Source organism: Podarcis tiliguerta, assembly GCF_965153285.1.
Source record: "Podarcis tiliguerta genome assembly, chromosome: 1".
Taxonomy (NCBI): domain Eukaryota; kingdom Metazoa; phylum Chordata; class Lepidosauria; order Squamata; family Lacertidae; genus Podarcis; species Podarcis tiliguerta.
In genome coordinates this window covers 65,114,798-65,132,596 of record NC_139534.1, presented here as the reverse complement: position 1 = coordinate 65,132,596, position 17,799 = coordinate 65,114,798, and the positions used below count along the sequence as shown (strand labels likewise).

The following is a 17,799-nucleotide window of genomic DNA, read 5'->3' as shown; positions in this document are numbered from 1 at the left end:
AACTGGTCAGAGTGACATATCTCTGGTGAGGTGGTGCCTGCTCTAATTGGCTGCATAGGTCTGAGAGGTGGATGTTAAGTTGCACTGTACGTTAACTCTGTTCTCAGCAAGACCTGACCTAAGAAGGACAAAACCTCTTTTGCTTCTTTCTCCTCAAGCTGCATACCATTTTCTCTCATTAACATGTTTCTCTTTGGACTCCATCTGTGTTATTTAAGTGACTTTGCTAACATTTTTAGACTTTGGACTTAATGGTGTTATGTGGGGCCCCACACTTAACTTCAAAAGGTAGTAAGCCAGCCCTGCTGTATTCCTGTTCATTTTTCTAAGTGGAGCCCTGGGCTATAAGTAGTGCCACTGGGGCTACTTATAGCTCTTCCCTCCCTCTTGTATCTGAAGATCTAAAGATGTAGTGATGTAGTCACTTAATTTCTATCTCACTTTTCCTCAAAGCACCTCACAACAGCTCACTTTTATTCTCACTACAAGCCCACAAGGCTTCCAGAGTAAGGTTTGTGGAAGGGATTTCATCCTGGGCTTCCCTGGATTAAATTCCCTAGCCACTGGCAGTTCAGCCTTGCCACTTGAACCATGTTGTGCACAAAACAGGAAAGTGTGTGTGTGTGTGTGTGTGTGTGTGTGTGTGATTAGGCCCCCTGAAAACAGCACCAGTACTAAGTTATATGGCGCCCTTGTGCAAGATGTTCCCAGTGGGCACCCACCAACTAGATAGTGACATGTAAGCTACTTTTCAAAAATTCAAATGGAGTAAAAAACCTGAAATAGCTTAAGCCTGCTATTGATTACAAGTTGTTTTCCAGCCTTGTGAGTTGTAAAACACCACCACCACCATAAGCCTTACATTTCACATATTACACTGAACACAAGTAAATCTGTCACTACACATTTTGTGTGCTGTACACTTGCTCATTTATTATGCATCTCAACTATGGTTGTACACAGACTGTACATGCATTGAACATTACCGGTGAATAACTGCAGCTCAGCTGTTTGTAGACACAGGTACACACATTGCATATTTGTGGAATGCAATGTGTGTTTTACTACAAAGAATTAAAATGCCTTAGCCAGATCTTGTTTTTAAAAACCTGAAATAAAAATCCTGAAACCAGCATCCCTTGTGAAACACCTGTCCCCAGTTCACCAGAAGATACACCTGCTGTAGCAAGCTTTAGTAGCGTATTATATTAATGCAATCAGAGCAATTCTAAAGATCTGTTCAGCAACAGAGCACAAATAAAACCAGCAGTTCAGATTAGTGGTAAAAGAAAAACCAGCCGCAGGTTTGCCACTGAAGTCGTGTTTTGCCATTTTGAGTTAGCACAAGGACTTTGATCTGGCAAACACACACACACACACACACACACACACACACACACACACACAATGCAGTGCTTTCTGAATACTTTTCTTGGCAGCTTAAGGCGGTAGCATTGGCTGCAGAAGAAAAGCTGATCACATGACCTGCATTCTAAAATGTTGCCAGGCCAGTGTCAACATACAACACTGCTGGGAGCATAGGGACCTCTGCTGATACTTCACAGCAACAGCTGCTTATGGGCTCTGCATAAAAGGGCAGTAATCTTGCTTTCCCCCTCCGCCTGGATCACAAGAGATGTTCTGCAGTATTTTCAATTCTTGCGTGCACAAACATGGGATCAAAAGCTTGACTGTGTTATTGCCATTCGTATTAACTCCAAAAGCTCTTCTCCAAAGTGCAGTATTTTGAGGACTACAGTCAAGACCTAGTAATTTCCGCCCCTCCCACCTCATCTAGAAAGCAGAGTTAACATGAAACATTGGGCTTGATTTAAATGTACAGTATCTCAGGAATCTTGTCCTAGTTTGCAAAATATGAATATTAGAATCCACTCAAAACTAAGTGCCAACAAATTCATTGTGAAAAATTTAAGCACATACTCAACTTTTCTACAGAAATCTGTGGTGGTATGTCTGTTATATGTCATTTTCAAGGTGCAAGAAAGTTGAAGAGTTTCCTAAAGTATTGTTATTACTGAAATTACATCTCCTTGAAATAAGTAAAAAAGGCAACCTCTTTTATAGGATAACATTTACAAGTAGTTCATTCTTTTGGGGGATGAAGCCTTAAACCTGATTTACTATTGGAAATGCATAATGAATAATTTTCTTCAGTGCAGGGTATTTTAGGAGCAAGATAAATCATATGCTTTTTACACACAAAAGGTCTGAGAATGGATTCCTTCTGGTGCCAGCCAATGTAAAATATACAGTAGTATAAGGCAGCTTCCTGTGTTCCTTAAAATAGCTAATTTGCAAGTTAACAAAGCCTTTTGTGCATCTGCTTATCCACATACTATTTGTTGGTAGTTGTTGAAGTATCAAAGTTAAAAAATGGCATGGTGAATCGATTCACTTCGGGAATAGATTAGACCATCCTCTGTTTATACACTTTCTTTCAGGAATTTCAAGGTGTTATTGGTCCTTCCTCCCATTTTATCCTCCCAACAACCCTATTGGTAAGTTAGGCTGAGACAGTGGCCTACGGTCAGCTTAGCCAGTGAGCTTCATGGCTGGTCTCCCCAGTCCTATTCAAATTAACCACTGTGTTTGTATTGTAGATCAAAATTTTCCATTCTTTGACAATACTTTTATATTTAACACTGCAGTTCTAGAGTCTACACAGAATAAACCCTGCCTACCCCACTGTGCTTCTGCGGCTCAGACACCATCAACATGCCACATAAAGCTAACAGAAAGCTTCAGAGGAAAAATCAAATCCCTGCCGGAGGGCTGGATTAGTGTAGTAGGCTCTTATGCTATGCTTACCTAGAGTAATATTCTTCCCAAACGAATGTCAGATTCTGCTTGTGAATGGAAATTCAAGCATTCTGTTCCTCTGCAGAAAACACTTCAAAAATAGAAAACCAATGCAAACTACCATATACGGCTTTAACTCCAATAGTGTTTTTATTTCCCCTGGCCCCTCTTGGAGAACTCCAAAAGTTTGACACTCTGGAAGCTCTCAGAACCTGCCTGTTTGGATCCAGTGTTCTTGAAAGATGTTTGTGTAATGTTGCATGCTTTTGCAGTACCATGCGAAAACATTCCCGAACCAGCCAACAGCAGAGGTGCATACGTATCTTTTGTGTGTTGCTTAACTAGGTGTCTTAAATAAAGCTTGTATCATTTGCTGCCTAAGCAAAATGTAACTAGAATGTAATGAAAATAGCTCAGGGAACAGTGATGCTAAAGTGAATGAAGACTTGGTTCCAAATGGTAATACCTCTGGCAATGCATGAGTGATGGGGAATGTTCATTAGTGAACAAAAAACTTGCAAGTGGCTTATGCTGCCTTTAACAATGGGGAAAAGGCGGAGGGGTGGAAGAAAGGGAAGACGGGCATATGCTTGATGTGGCAACAAGTCATACATCTGAATAGGAAACGCCTCATTCAAAGTTGAAAGAGATTTGTGTTGCCCTACAAAATCAAGTCATACAGAATCTATCTGGAGAAGACCTTTCAGCCTGAAGTAGCCATTTCCCCCCAACAACTGAAATATTTGTTAAAATGGCCTCATATAAAGGGTGCTTCTCTGAACATACTGAGTCATAGACTTGAAGAGTGGATCGAGTCCAAGCCCCTGCAATGCAGGAATCCTGCCCACAGCTATCCCTGGGTGGGCTTGAACCACCAACTTTCTGGTTAACAGGCAGACACACTGTGCCACCCGAGGTGCTGTCCTGGTTGTGATTTCCAACAATGCACCAGCAGCTGTGACTTGTTTCCCCTTTAGCCTGCAGTGCCTCCTCCCTCTGCTCCAGAGGGTCCCCCCAACTCCTCTGCAGGTAGATTTAAAGGGTGCATGGAGAGAAAAGGCAAGTTCCATTGCACAAATGGAAACCTGTTGAACAAGGGGGACAACACCAATGGATGCCATTCACTGTTAAGACTGGTTATACATCAGTTTAAGGAAAACTGCACAACCCTTGGAAATAGGCAACTGCAAGAAGGAAGCCATTATTGGTTGTTTTTACATTCAAGTCTCAAAATTTCATTAATACTCAATTTGCAAATGGAACACGCTCCAATCTAGAATGAAATATAATATATTGTCAACATTTGCATCCTTCAATTATAATCTTATACAGTAGCAGATAGTGAAGTGGAAGTCACTGCTGCTTACCAAAAAACAAGGGCATGGCAGGGAGAACCGCATGGTGCAAATACACCACCAGACTAGCTATGCTGGTGCATTTCCATCACCACCATCTTGCTTCTCTCAGAAAGCTGCAACGATTCACCTGCCAGGAGGTAAGGTAAGCACCTCCACTCCATCCCACAATCTGCTACTGGCTTACAACTCATGTAAATTAATTTGCAGCACAAAAGCAGTTTTACATTAAGAAATCTTTACAAATCTGGTGGAAAAAACAGATTTTTATTCACATGGTCAATATAACATCTTATTTTGCCGATTTTAAATAAGACAGCTCTACGGCATCCTTCTCTGAAGAGGCATTGCATGGGACACAAAAAATGACCAATGTGATCCCTCGGTGAATAGAACAGGTCTTACGCCACCAGAGCAGAAGCTGTGGATGATTCACTAGACAGAGAGAGGCAAAAGAGAGATGTCAAGATGTGGCAAGTGCAACACCCACAAAACTGCATTTAGGAATTTTATGACAATTCCAGTGGCTCACTCAGACATCCAAGGAAGGGCTGAGCCAACACTAAGGAAAAACCTTTCTGGTGGAAACTACGAATGTTTGGAACACAATCATCACAGTGAGCAATCTGCAAATGAAGCAACTGAATGCTTAAAGAACTATGGAGGAAATCTAGCCTAGTATAGCTGTTAACAGGATTAGCACATATTTCTAACAAGTTATTCTATTATAGATGTACTACATAGATAGAACCTGTAGGCCAACAGTACTCACGTGGGCTGGAAAGAGCTGACTTTTTTTTAAAGAAGCATATCCCAATTGCATTTAATGGCTACATTACCCTTTAACCCCCCCCCCCCATCCAATGTCACAAGGTTGGGAAACTGAAACCTGCTGCCTACTTTTTTTTCTTCAAGGAAAATTTCTACACCAGGATCAAGAGCAAATTATACTTACTACTTCCAATTAGGTGGGAGTACTCTCTTGGTCTTGTAATAACGAGCAAGCCTATGAATTCTGCTCTCAATCAAAATGAGACGGAATTTGGCATCTTTATCCTAAGGGGGGGAAACCAATTTTCTTATAAATACTTCTTTTTAACAAAAGAAACTAACTAGAAAGGGAAGGGGGTGTTCAGTGAAATCTTACATAATGGATTTCCCCAACCTAGAGGCATGATCTTCTGAATTGTTCTTAGAACAACTGCAGGTCCCATTTTATAACATTGAGGATGGAGTATAGCCAGCTTACCTTCCGGTTCCTCTCAAGATGCTTACGGACAGCCACAGCCTTCTTGATCAAGTGGTAAAGGTCTTCTGGAAGATCAGGGGCAAGTCCTTTGGATTTAAGAATCCTTAGAATTTTGTTGCCTGTCACAAAACGAACTTGGGCAACACCATGGGAGTCCCTGAGGATCACACCTGAAACAGAGAAATAATTACACACTTTTAGAAATACAAGACAACTCAGCTATGATTGGAAATGCTCACTCAACCAAGAAATTATTAGTCAATACAAGGGAGAACTATTCTGATGGAAATAAAAAATGGTTTCCTACAGTTAATCACAGAGAGCAACCTGAGCGAAACAGTGCTATGCACACTCAGAAATACAGGTACTTGTTGAGTGTATCAATTATAAACTCAACCTAATAGTGACTACACAGCACCTTGAAATGTTAGAAGCAATGGAATTTGAGGGCTGAAACCAAATAAATCTTTGAAATTTAATGGGCTGAAATATTTATTTAGTAACACACACGAACACACAGTGCTCCAATCCAATGTATTACACATGATTTAAGACATATGCTTAACCCAAGACAGAAATGCAGCTATACCATCTGAGCACTCCACTAGCAATAGAGCCAGTGTGGTGTAGTGGTTAAGAGCGGTAGTCTCGTAATCTGGGGAACCGGGTTCGCGTCTCCGCTCCTCCACATGCAGCTGCTGGGTGACTTTGGGCCAGTCACACTTCTTTGAAGTCTCTCAGCCCCACTCACCTCACAGAGTGTTTGTTGTGGGGGAGGAAGGGAAAGGAGAATGTTAGCCGCTTTGAGACTCCTTAAAGGGAGTGAAAGGCGGGATATCAAATCCAAACTCTTCTTCTTCTTCTTCAATAGTCAAGCAACACAACTAGAACTGTAAAAACTCTATGTACCCAAGAGGAGTAATACCTGCCAAATGTGGTACATTAGCTCAACATACCAATTTGTGAGGGAGTTAGGCCCTTCTTCGCCAACTTGTAGATCTGCTCTTTGACATCATCAGAAGTAAGTTTGAGCCACTGTAATAATTCAATTGTGAGCCAGATTAGTTCACACATAGTTTATGTTGGTAGTATAAACTAACACCCAGAATCAAACTGGGACTACACTAACCATGCAATACATTATATAGCATCAATACAGTTTTAGAAAATGCAACAGTCTAGGAGTCTTTCAAACAATCCTCTCTGCTAAATCTTAATACATATCCTTGAAGCATTTATTTTCAGAAAACAGTGGTGGGATGCATTGTAACCCCACAGTAGCTATGCAGTTTTATTTGTTTTATGTTGATTTTTTGTTTTAATTTATAGCTTTTAAATTGTACCTATGTACAAATGTATACCACTTTTGTTCAGGACCACTATAAGAAACTGTAAAGAGATCCAAAAGGACTACTCCAAACTAGTAAAGTGACAAATGTATTTCAGTGTGAACAACCGTAAAGAGGCACATGTGTGTATGGGGGGGAGGGGAGAAAGAGTATCAATATATATGCTCATGGGGTCAGAACCAGCAGAGACTTTCCAGGAAGGAAATATTGTGGTCACAGTAGACAGGTTGATAAAGACAGTAACTGAGTGTGTGGCACCTGTGAAAAAGGCACATACCACATATGTTAGGGATCATTAGGAAAGGAATTGAAAATAAAACTGCCAGTATCATAATGTCATTATAGAAATTTGTCTAAGACCATCAATGACTACTAACCATGATGATTTTGCTCCTCCGTCATGGTCAGAGGCAACATGCCTCCGAATACCACTTGCTAAAACTACAGGAGAGAATGCTCTTTTGTGCTCAGATCCTGCAGGTTTCCCACAGGCTTATAGGTGGCCACTGTGAGAACAAGATACTGACCTGATCCAGCAGGCTCTTATGTTCTTACCTTTCAAACCATTTCCAGTGCCACGCTAAACTGAATGTATACAGTTGCAGCCACAGATAAATTTCAGTGTGCTTCCTTAATATAAATATTTGAGAAAGGCTTGCCTATTATTTAACTACCTGTTGAACAGAAGTGTTGCAGCACTTTAGAGAGTACTTCCCTGTACTAAGAGCTTTTAGAAAACAGGACACTTTGACAAATGCATGATAGCATCACTGTTTAGTCTATACACTGCAGGCCAAAATAGTTTTCTACAATGGCAACCCACATGAATATTATTTGATTGTACACCATAATACATTGGGAACATTTGTTAAGCCAAAGCAGGATCACAAACAACTGAAGATATTACTTACTGTGGGCACACTTCGCCTATAGGGCAAGGCAGACTGGGACAGGCCCTTCCTGTGGGAAAAGAAACCGAAGGAAATGAGTATAAAGTTTTAAACATGCATTTCTGGAAACATGGCAGACAAGCAGCTCATTATCTGATACCCAACAGAGTCACCAACTTGCTGCAGCGGCAACCCATAAATGTTATGACCACCCGTGATGCGTCCAAGACCGTGTGCAGTCAAACCAATGGAAAAATAAAAACTCTTTAACTACAACAGCCCCACTATTTTCTGGTTTTATAAAAAGGGAGGGAGGAAAGCTACTCCCCACGACGATTTCATTTTTACTAAATCAAGTCTGAGCCCACGTCTCCAAGCGTGGCGGCTTCCCGCGGCCCGACTCCAGAGGCCTCCCCAGGTGAAAGTCGGGAAGCCCAGGGTGAAAACCACCCTGCGTCTCCATTCACAATGAACCCCAAGATCCAGCCCCAGGCTAATGGTCAGCCAGGAGCAGCGAGGCCGAGGCCGGCCATGGACACCCGGGAGACAAGGCGGCTCCTCTCCTCGAGGCCTCCGAGAAAAGGGCCCCGAAACAACGCGCCGCCAGCCCACAGCCCGGCCCCACTAGCTCCCCCCGGCCCCAGGATCGCTACAGAGAGCGCCCTCCTCTCCAGCCCCGGCCCTCGCCTCCTTTCCCCGCTCCGCGGACGACTCACCCAGGAGCGTGCATGCGACCCATGATGGCGGCGGCGGCGGCGAAAAGGAAGAGGAAAGCGAGGCGGCCGTGCAGATCTACCCTTTCCTGCAGTCGGAAGTGACGTAAGCGCGCTCGGCCGCCGCCGCCGCTCTCGGGTTTCCTGTTTTGTTTGGAGACATCCATTTTGCTTCGCTAGATCCATAGAGTTCGCAGCATCTAGAGGGGCAGCGCAGCCGGTCTATTTTCACTCGCGGGAAGGGAGCCGGAGGCGCGGGGCGCTCAGTGGCGGGCGAGGCTGGCGGGAAGGGGCTTTTTCAGCGCCAGTGGCCATAAGAGCCTTTGTGGATCCCAACAGGGGTTGACTACACCTCAGTGACGAAAGGCTCCGGTAGAGAACAGCAGGCGCCCCTCCAGATGCCATTCAAATGGCATTCAAATAATGGCATTCAAATTAAGTGACATAAAGCGTTAGAATCGCTATACTGTACATCGAAAGCGCAGTAGCAAAACGAAGAACAGATTCCTTAATAGCAATCGATACGGTTCTTTACGCACTTCATAGTGATGCGAAATATCAGAAACAGCTGCTGTGACAAATGATACAGTCTCTCTGGTCAGGGGCTTCTTCATAGAGCTCACCAAGGACGCTTCTTTTTAACCCTCAGAGAGGATCGATCGCTTCGATGCTGTTTTTGCAGGGATGGAGCAACTGGTTCCATAGAAGAACCAGAGGGTCTGAGAGGTCTATTTCTTCATATGGATACTGTGAGCATAGCCTGTCTATATTTCTGATTGAACATTGTTTTCTCCCAAATGTTGATTACAGAGGTGACAGTCAAATAAGGCAGGCACAGAACTTGTTTCCTCAGGTGACATTTTCCCACCCTGTATGTATATGTGTGTGTATATATATATATATATATATATATATATATATATTCTCTCTGTATAGTATGAAACCGTGTTTTAATAAGAACCTCCACCACCATCTGAAATATGGAGACAGTAAAACAGAGTAAATGAGTTCCTTGGCTTGACCTGTGCTAGAGCGCTGATGTGTAGTGTTGTAATGCAACTACCATGACACCTACAGTATAGTTTCCAGAAGGGACTACATGCACAGTACTGTATATGTTTTCATTCAATTGTAAAATTGGAAACCCTAGCTCTATGTGCCCAACACAGGGCTTGAGCCAACGACCAGAAATTAAGAATCTCATGCTCTACTGTGTGTGTATTTTTTCTTTTAAAATAAACTTGCATCTAAAAGCATAGCTGTCAACGTTTCCCCTTTTTAAAAGGGAAATTATAATTATTCCGAATAGAATTCCTCGCAAGAAAAGGGAAAAGTTGACAGCTCTGATCTAAAGGTGTTGAGCTCTGGATGTGCTGGGCCATGTCTGTTGTTACAGGAAACAAGTGTTTTCTGCAATTACTAATCCATAATATTTAACATGCAAACCATCTGCTTGTCCAATCAAGCACTATATTTGACATTACAAAGAGGCAGGTAGGTAGCCGTGTTGGTCTGATGCAGTCGAAATATATATTAAAAAATTGTCCAGTAGCATCTTAGAGACCAACTAAGTTTGTTCTTGGTATAAGCTTTTGTGTGCATGCACACTTCTTCACATACACTGAAACAGAAGTCACCAGACCCTTATATGTACTTTTGACATGAAACTTTTTCTTGACTATTTTCCTTTCTTGCAGGAAACAGCTATACTTTTACAACCACTGAAGAAGTAAAAGCAGTGAGTGGAGATGCTATTCAGCAGAAAACAGCACAAAGAAAAAAGGATAGGAAGCCCCTTCCACATTCAATTTCAGCCCAATGGCAGCATGGTTTTAAATAAAATCCCAAGCACTCAAAGAACTGCCATCAGTTTTGCAAACCCAGCCAACATAGTGTGTAAATCGCTGAGAGTATTTGCTTTGTGTGCTGTTGCCACAAAAGTCAGCCAGATAGTGAAATAAAGACAATACAGTAGTAATTTTTAAAATGTGACCAAATGCTGTTCTACATTTTCTGCAGAAAAGGAAAATATAGCAGCTGTACACTCTTAAGCTGATGAAATTTTAAAGGTGCCCTCAGATTTATCTGAGCTGTACAAACACCAACTCCAGAAAATGCAGTGGCTTTGAATTTTGTACTTCAAACCAGACACAAGTAGTAGCCAAAGATAGAAATTTGCTAATAGCAAACGAGAGAATTTAGGCTTTGCTAATTGAATGGGTAATAGTAAAATCTATTACAAGGCACCTACATTATTTTTGTAGCTTGTGTTTTTCTACTTCCCTACACACACATACCAGTGTTTGTAGAAAAAGAGGCAATACGTTATTTATTCCAGAATAGTGTTTAATGTAATTGTAGGACAGTTATGGAGTCACATTTAACCCACATATTATGGGTTAGGATACCGATAGAAATACTGTACTGTACATCCTTATTAGCTATCAGTGTAATATAACTGAAGTATTTGGTTCTTACAGATAAATAGACAATTCAAGGCAAACTTCTACATTTGCTCCCAATGCATTTCATTATCTATGAACCTTTGCCATACTTTTTTTTAGTCACAGTATGAGAGTACAAAGCACAGAAGGAAATTAAATTCCTATGGATTGTGAGAATGGTGCTATATTGCCTGAATGGTTTTCCTCCATGTAACATGCATAGGCTACAATCTAAAACAAACAGACTTAAGTCCATTGGTGTAAATGAGCTTAAGCATACATAACTCTGCATTATACTGTGCCCCTAACTCGGCAAATACCAGAAATAAAATTTCTTCAATTTGAAAGCTGCACTGTATAGTATCCTAGAAAGAGCAATCAGGTTTTTAAGGCAACATACTAAGATTTCTGCACCATTTTAATTTTAAAAATAGAGAAATATCAAAGATCTCTTGAGCTTTCATATATATGTGTAGATCATAAAAAAGCAGTAATATTTAAAAAATTCAGTGCAAAGTCATAGCCAGGTTATTTAGTACAGAAAACGTGGAGGTCATTTTTCTTACAGCAAGATGTTTTCCTCAAAAGTACATAGACACAATTTTCTTTCTAGCTGCAGTCCATACATGTTGCATAAGATTTTCTTTGATTAACAATGTATAAAATGCCAGTAAGACCACATTTTAAAAACATGAAAGTGTTAAATGTTAACCCAATTATTCCCTCCTCCCCTTTTGTGTATACCAAACTAAGATAATCATCTGTTGTGTATCACACCACTATAAATAATTCAAGAGATGCAAAATTAATGTTGTTCCTCTACAGTTTTTAATGGTAAATGAAGAACAGTTTAAGAATCTACCAACGTGTACTTTATTTTGAAAAGTGGTGAAGGTGGGCAAAGGCACAGGCATGGACAAACACTGGCAAATGCTACCATTAGATAGCATACATATTCTAACCAGCATCCAGCCAAGAGTCTTATTAATGTTGCGTTTTGTGCTGTAACATACTGTGCTCTAGTAGCAGACTGCAAAAAAGCAGTACATATTGCTTCCAGTAATTTAATGGAACGTTTCACAAAAACAGTAGTCTACTTTCCTGTCTGGTTGTGGTTCTATTGATGAAATGGAATGCATCTCAAAAAGCATCAAGTGAGCAGGAAATACAATCTAGTTAGTTTATATATAGGTTACTATTTACATACTGAACTCAAAGCTAATAAAACCAGGACTTTTTAAACCTCAAGTAGCTTTTGTTAGCCACAATGTAATTTTGACACTGAGAAATATTCCAAGGTTTTATTGTACAATTGGACCACAAATATTTCAGGCAGCAAAATGTTATTCCCATTTCTCCCTTGCACTTTTTAATATTAGGTCCGAAAATGGAGACCTCACTATGCTTTAGGGTAAATAAATTAGATCACATTTTAGTTCAGTTGCCCGGCAAATAAAGATTGTCATTGTCTACTTTATCCTTCTTTTTCATTGCATAATTTTGCTTTAAGCTCATTATTACGGACAGTTGAGAGATCAGCTTTATTCAGAAGTATTTGGGCTTTAGCTTTAAATGTATCAGGTGATATCCAACTAGGTCATGCTCAAAGTAGACCCAATAAAATTAATGGACTTAAATTATGAGTCCATTGATTTCACTGGGCATACTCAAAGTATGACGAATGTTGGATATTGGCCATGGTGCAATTTAAACACTTCCTACATCAGCTTTTTAAAATCTTCGTTTTACCAGTTAGTAATTTTTATTTATAGCAACCTATCCCTAAGTATCACACAAATGTAGAAAACTAGAACACAATTAAAATCAGTGGATTCAGAGTGCAATCCACTAAAAGTTGGTGCAGAGCATCTTCCACGCATTTTAGCAAGTCAATTTCTACTGGAGTGAATAAGGTGCTTGGATTACTCTTTTAGTGCTCATAGACTGAAAAACTCTTATTGTGCCCAATCACATCACCCAAAGTTTCTAGTGCAACTTATTCTCAACCGGCAGCTGATACTATGCTCTTCTGCTCTTTAAAGTGACCTGGAAACGGAATCCCAAATCCCTACCAAATAATGCATAGCCCATAACATTTACTTTCTGGAAATATATGTGCTATGCAGCAAACCATGGCATAAAATAGCTTCAATGTATATCTTAATGTGGCCGTTTATCAAGGTATAACTTAAGGGCGCACAAAAATGATCAAAGTCAACTGGATAAGCATTTAACATTTTGGTGGCATCTGAGTTTGACTTAAGGAAGCTGAATAAAATTAAAAGGGGGGAGGAATGTTAAATGAAGTATTTATATAGCAAACCATGTGAGCAAACATTCATTCTTTTTTAAAAAAAAGCTGGATAAAAAAGTGTTTTAGAAACAATTATCAGAAATGAGGTATAAGAAGCAGCTGAATGACAAAATAAGGCACCATTGTTTATTACTTCCATTACTGGCACTCATTCTGATAATAGCCTCAAAGAGATTTAATGAGTCCAAATGCTCACTAAGGAGCATCTCCAGCTGTCTGTTTAAATCTCCCTTTTGACAGTTTATGCAGCCACTAACTCTTTTCTGACAAGGAGCAATCTTTTTTTTTTTTACTTTGATATTTTTTGACATGGTACTGTGTCCGATAACAGCAGCATAAAGCAAGCTTCCAATGTATCAACAGGCAAGCAATTCAAATGTGACTGAATCTAATCTATTTTTTTAATTAAAAAAGAAACACCCCTTAGATTTAATTTGGAACATCTAGTCAAGGTTTATAACTTCATTATCCACAGATATTAAATTTATACAATTCATTTACAGCAATGCTTGGATATTATTACAGTAAAAGCATGAAGCAGAGCTGGTTTTCCAGAAGCCCTGTTTAAACTTTGTGAAGGCTGGTCCAACAGCAATCTGCCAAATTGCCATGTTTTATGTGAAAGTGTGTGAGTTATCTTCAAGTAGGAAAAAGTGACCAAATTTGGGTGAAGTTGAGTTTATTCAATTCTGTTCTTATTTTCACCTCTCTCAGCTGCCAGGTTCACAAATATGGTACAGCAGCAAGTCGATACCAGTTGACAGTCTCCTTGTTCAAGTTAAATTCCTTTAAGGAGAGTGTGACACCGCCCAGGAAAAAGTTCTCACGCAGCGATTCAGCGCTGAGTACACTTAGCTGAAGTTCCCTTTGCTTTAGGATCTCTTTGCTATATCCACTGTATACAAGCTATATATAAAAAAACACACACAGTAATTCATAAACAATGAAAGCCAAGACAGTTTATTTACAAAACATCCAGGATTAAGTTACAAAAACTGATGGTGAGTAAGACAGATCCCTGTATAGAATACGTCTTTTATTTTCTACTCCTAGGCTTATTACCATTTGCTGGGTGACTGAGGTAACCTTCTGCCTCAATCAGCCATATGGAAGATAGGTGTATGGTAAAGGTAACGGTACCCCTGACCGTTAGGTCCAGTTGCGGATGACTCTGGGGTTGCACGCTCATCTCGCTCTATAGGCCAAGGGAGCAGGCGTTTGTCCACAGACAGCTTCTGGGTCATGTGGACAGCATGACTAAGTCGCTTCTGGTGAACCAGAGCAGTGCACAGAAACACCGTTTACCTTACCACCGGAGTGGTACCTATTTATCTACTTGCACTTTGATGTGCTTTCGAACGGCTAGGTGGGCAGGAGCTGGGACCGAGCAATGGGAGCTCACCCCATTACGGAAATTCGAACCGCCGACCTTCTGATTGGCAAGCCCTAGGCTCTGTGGTTTAGACCACAGCGCCACCCGCTGGTACCTGAACACAAATGTATGTTTTTAAGGTACAGTCATACCTCGGGATGAATACGCTTCAGGTTAAGCATTTTTGGGTTGCGCTCCGTGGCGACCCGGAAGTAATGGAGCGCGTTACTCCCGGGTTTCATCGCTCACGCATGCCCAGACGCTCAAAATGACGTCACGTGCATGCGCGAAAGCAGCGAAATGTGACCTGTGCATGCATGTTACATTCGCTTCAGGATGCAAACAGGGCTCTGGAACGGATCCTGGTGTATTTCTTTTGACCTTCATTCATTTAGAGTGGGAATGGTGTTGGGTTGTTGTTGTTTTTTTAAATCCTTTTATTAAATACTGGAATATGCTCACTAATTTATGTTTCAAAACATTCCACTCCCTGAACTAGCACCTACCCTTCGAAGGGCAATAGTTTAATTAGTGATGATAGTTGGAAAGGGACAATGTCAACATAGTTACATGTCCCTGATTTCCATGCACACACTTCCCATCTGCATCCCCTGGGATTACAACAGCAAGTGTCTGCATTCATTTTAAATCCCCACTCAACAGATTATCGTCATGTGGGGACATCTGTAATCATGGGCACACCCTTAGATTAATCCATAAATATATCTGGAATGTTTCATTCAGCTGTGAATATATGGATTTAGATGTCCACCTATACCCACCCACCTATATTAGATGAAAAATTCTTCAATTAGTCATTGACTTATTTGTTCTGCTGTCAAGGATTGTTCACAAATATTCTAACATCTTAGCTTAAATGCAGTTGCAGTGGTGTATTTCTAGTGTCTGCCACCCCCTAGGCAGAAGAGATTTGTTGGGGTGGAGGGACAGGAGGGAGAGAGGAAGAGGGACGTACAAGGATCACCAGATTGCCTGCACAAGCCCTTTGTAACCTTTTGGGTATCTACTCAGAAGTAAATACCAGTGAACCAAATTGAGCTTACCCACTCCCCCAAGTGTGTATAGTTTAAGACCTCAGTGATTTGATCTACTGAAAACAGGCTTGTAAAAATAAGCTTTAAAAATGGACTTGCAAAGTTCCTTCCCTACCTTCACCCCCAATTTCATATTCCATTGTTTTAAATGTAACATTCAGAAGACTGAGAATAATTTTTTTTAAAGAGGCAGATTTTCAGGAAAAATCCTGGCACTGGATTCTTGCTTGAAGAAAATATTTTAGAAGAGGCTCTTCTCTCCCACTCCAAATTCATAAACAGGGATACAGTGCTTTCAAGGATAAAGCTAACCTCCCAATTTTTGAAATCATTCCCTGTTATTGGAGAGTGGCACCATGGTTAACTGGGATGTGAGAGAAAAGCATTCTCTGTGATCCACACTGGGCACCCTGAAAAGGTGGTAGACTTTTCTTAACAGCTTAAGGCATATTGGGATGTAAAAGCAATTGGAAAATTGTACAGCCAGACATATATATATTCTGGCCCCAAGCTGTTTCATACAGCATGTGTTATGGCAGCTACAGGATAGATGTGATTTAGAGTATGTTTCTTACTCCCATTGGGGCAATTCAATGGGAGCCCACTGATGTGTTCCATCAGTTATAGCTATGTAACATGGATTTGCTTTGAAAAGCCACCGAATATTATACATAGCTTATTTCAGCTTACCATTTCATTGAATGTTGGATTTCTTGTTTTCCGTGATATCTTGGTTTTCCGTTTAGAGGTTTTATGTATGTCCGGAAGCAGGTATGTTTTCACATATGGATTTGGGTCTGTGCCATCATCAGTCACCTGAGAATGAGAGCACATCTCTGGTGTAAGAAACCACCATCAACCATACTGAAATAAAGTAAGACACTGGCGTTGCTGTTTAAATAACACAGGGATTTTTATCATAGGGATCATACCCTTAGAAATAACTGTTGGTAAGAGCAAACTACTTGTCACCAAAATCTACTATGAACTATCATATGCATTTTCCAGTGTTGTACATACCAGATCCTTAATGTGCATCACCATGATAAACAGAGTGCTGTTTCTATAGGAGATAGATAGTTTAACTTCTCCTCCTACTTTGCCCGAGGTAGGACTTGAAGGGCTCACATCTTAAAAAAAGAAAAGGCAGAATGATATTTCCCTCTACATTCCATAGTCAGAACCTGTGCACTTGTCATTCCCTTTTCCCACAGAGGGAAAATCATTCCCTGCTATCAGAGAGTGGCACCAGGGGTAACTGGGATGTGAGAGAAAAGCACTCTCTGTGATCAGTACAGGTCATCCTGAAAAGGCCAGTTTATAGAGTTCTGACTACTTGAAATGACAACATGTAATATCACATTACTATTGAAGGAATGGGTTTCCCAAACCAAAAACTGACTGTGCAGGCAGTTTAAAACAGGCACCAAAATCCCTATTTTTCCTTAGCTAAAATGCATTAACAAGCTCTGAGTCAATGTATAAACAAAAACCCGGTTGTATAAACAAGTGCTCAGAGCCCTCTCCTTTATCAGTTCATGACGGCAAGGATGACCTTGGCTGTTCCAGTAGAACAGGGATGACACGTCTAGGTCTTATCTTACGTCCTGACCACACTGACCTAGTCTGGGAACAGCGCCAGAGTGTGTTCTTGGAGTTGGTGACCTCTTGCTCCAAGATAAGAGTAGGAACAGGAATACCCTTTTATGGTCAGAAGTACAGGAAGGAAAACCCTTTTATTGTTAAGAATACCAGAGCAGGAACACGTGTGATGTCAACCTGCGTGTATAGGCTGACGTGGTTGGATTCCTGGGGAAGGGGGAGAGGGTGCCTGGAGGATATATATACTGCATGAAATTTCTCATTTCTTTGGACTTGCTGTGGACTGACCATGCGAGTGCCTTTCTGCTGTTCTGGAGAGCAGAAATAAAGAACTCTTTCTCTGAACCAACCTTCGGTGTCATCTGACTTCCTCCCTCCCTCCTGGGAGCAATGCAGAACCCACCAATCGGTAAAGTCTAATAAGGCTACACTATCAGAGATGAATCCAACAAACTGTTATTGAGGAGATAGTGACAAAATAGAGTGAACTGCACAAAGCCCACTGGACAAATCACACACACTTTATTAGATAACAAATTCACCTCCTCTCCATCAAAAACTTTCACTACTTTATACCAATATGTTTGTGGTTTGACAATTTCCCACAGAGCTTAAATTACAAATGAGTGTAGAAGG

General features: G+C 40.8%; 2 protein-coding genes and 1 long non-coding RNA gene across 4 annotated transcripts in view; 1 reads left to right on the top strand and 2 right to left on the bottom strand.

The window, feature by feature from the left end:
- Positions 1 to 4,423: 4,423 nt before the first annotated feature.
- RPS13 (ribosomal protein S13) lies at positions 4,424 to 8,543 on the bottom strand (the record flags this gene model as incomplete). The annotated part of the gene is made up of 6 exons (XM_083411839.1): positions 4,424 to 4,610; positions 5,131 to 5,231; positions 5,425 to 5,594; positions 6,381 to 6,459; positions 7,685 to 7,733; positions 8,380 to 8,543. 6 exons carry the CDS (start codon positions 8,541 to 8,543, stop codon positions 4,577 to 4,579), a joined length of 597 nt encoding a protein of 198 aa, XP_083267965.1. The 3' UTR covers positions 4,424 to 4,576.
- A 450-nt stretch (positions 8,544 to 8,993) lies between these two features.
- Positions 8,994 to 11,269, top strand: LOC310665464. Its single transcript, XR_014505482.1, has 2 exons — positions 8,994 to 9,125; positions 10,074 to 11,269. It is a non-coding gene; the product is annotated as an uncharacterized lncRNA (long non-coding RNA).
- The window catches only part of PIK3C2A (phosphatidylinositol-4-phosphate 3-kinase catalytic subunit type 2 alpha), a 47,295-nt gene continuing 40,200 nt past the window's right edge, over positions 10,705 to 17,799 (bottom strand). For both annotated transcript variants that reach the window (XM_083456416.1, XM_083456415.1), the window contains exons 31-33: positions 16,582 to 16,691; positions 16,252 to 16,377; positions 10,705 to 14,040 (exon numbers count right to left, since the gene is read on the bottom strand). In XM_083456416.1, the coding sequence (XP_083312542.1) occupies positions 13,858 to 14,040; positions 16,252 to 16,377; positions 16,582 to 16,691 (419 nt within the window). In that variant the 3' untranslated portion in view covers positions 10,705 to 13,857. The remainder of the gene's footprint in view (positions 14,041 to 16,251; positions 16,378 to 16,581; positions 16,692 to 17,799) is intronic.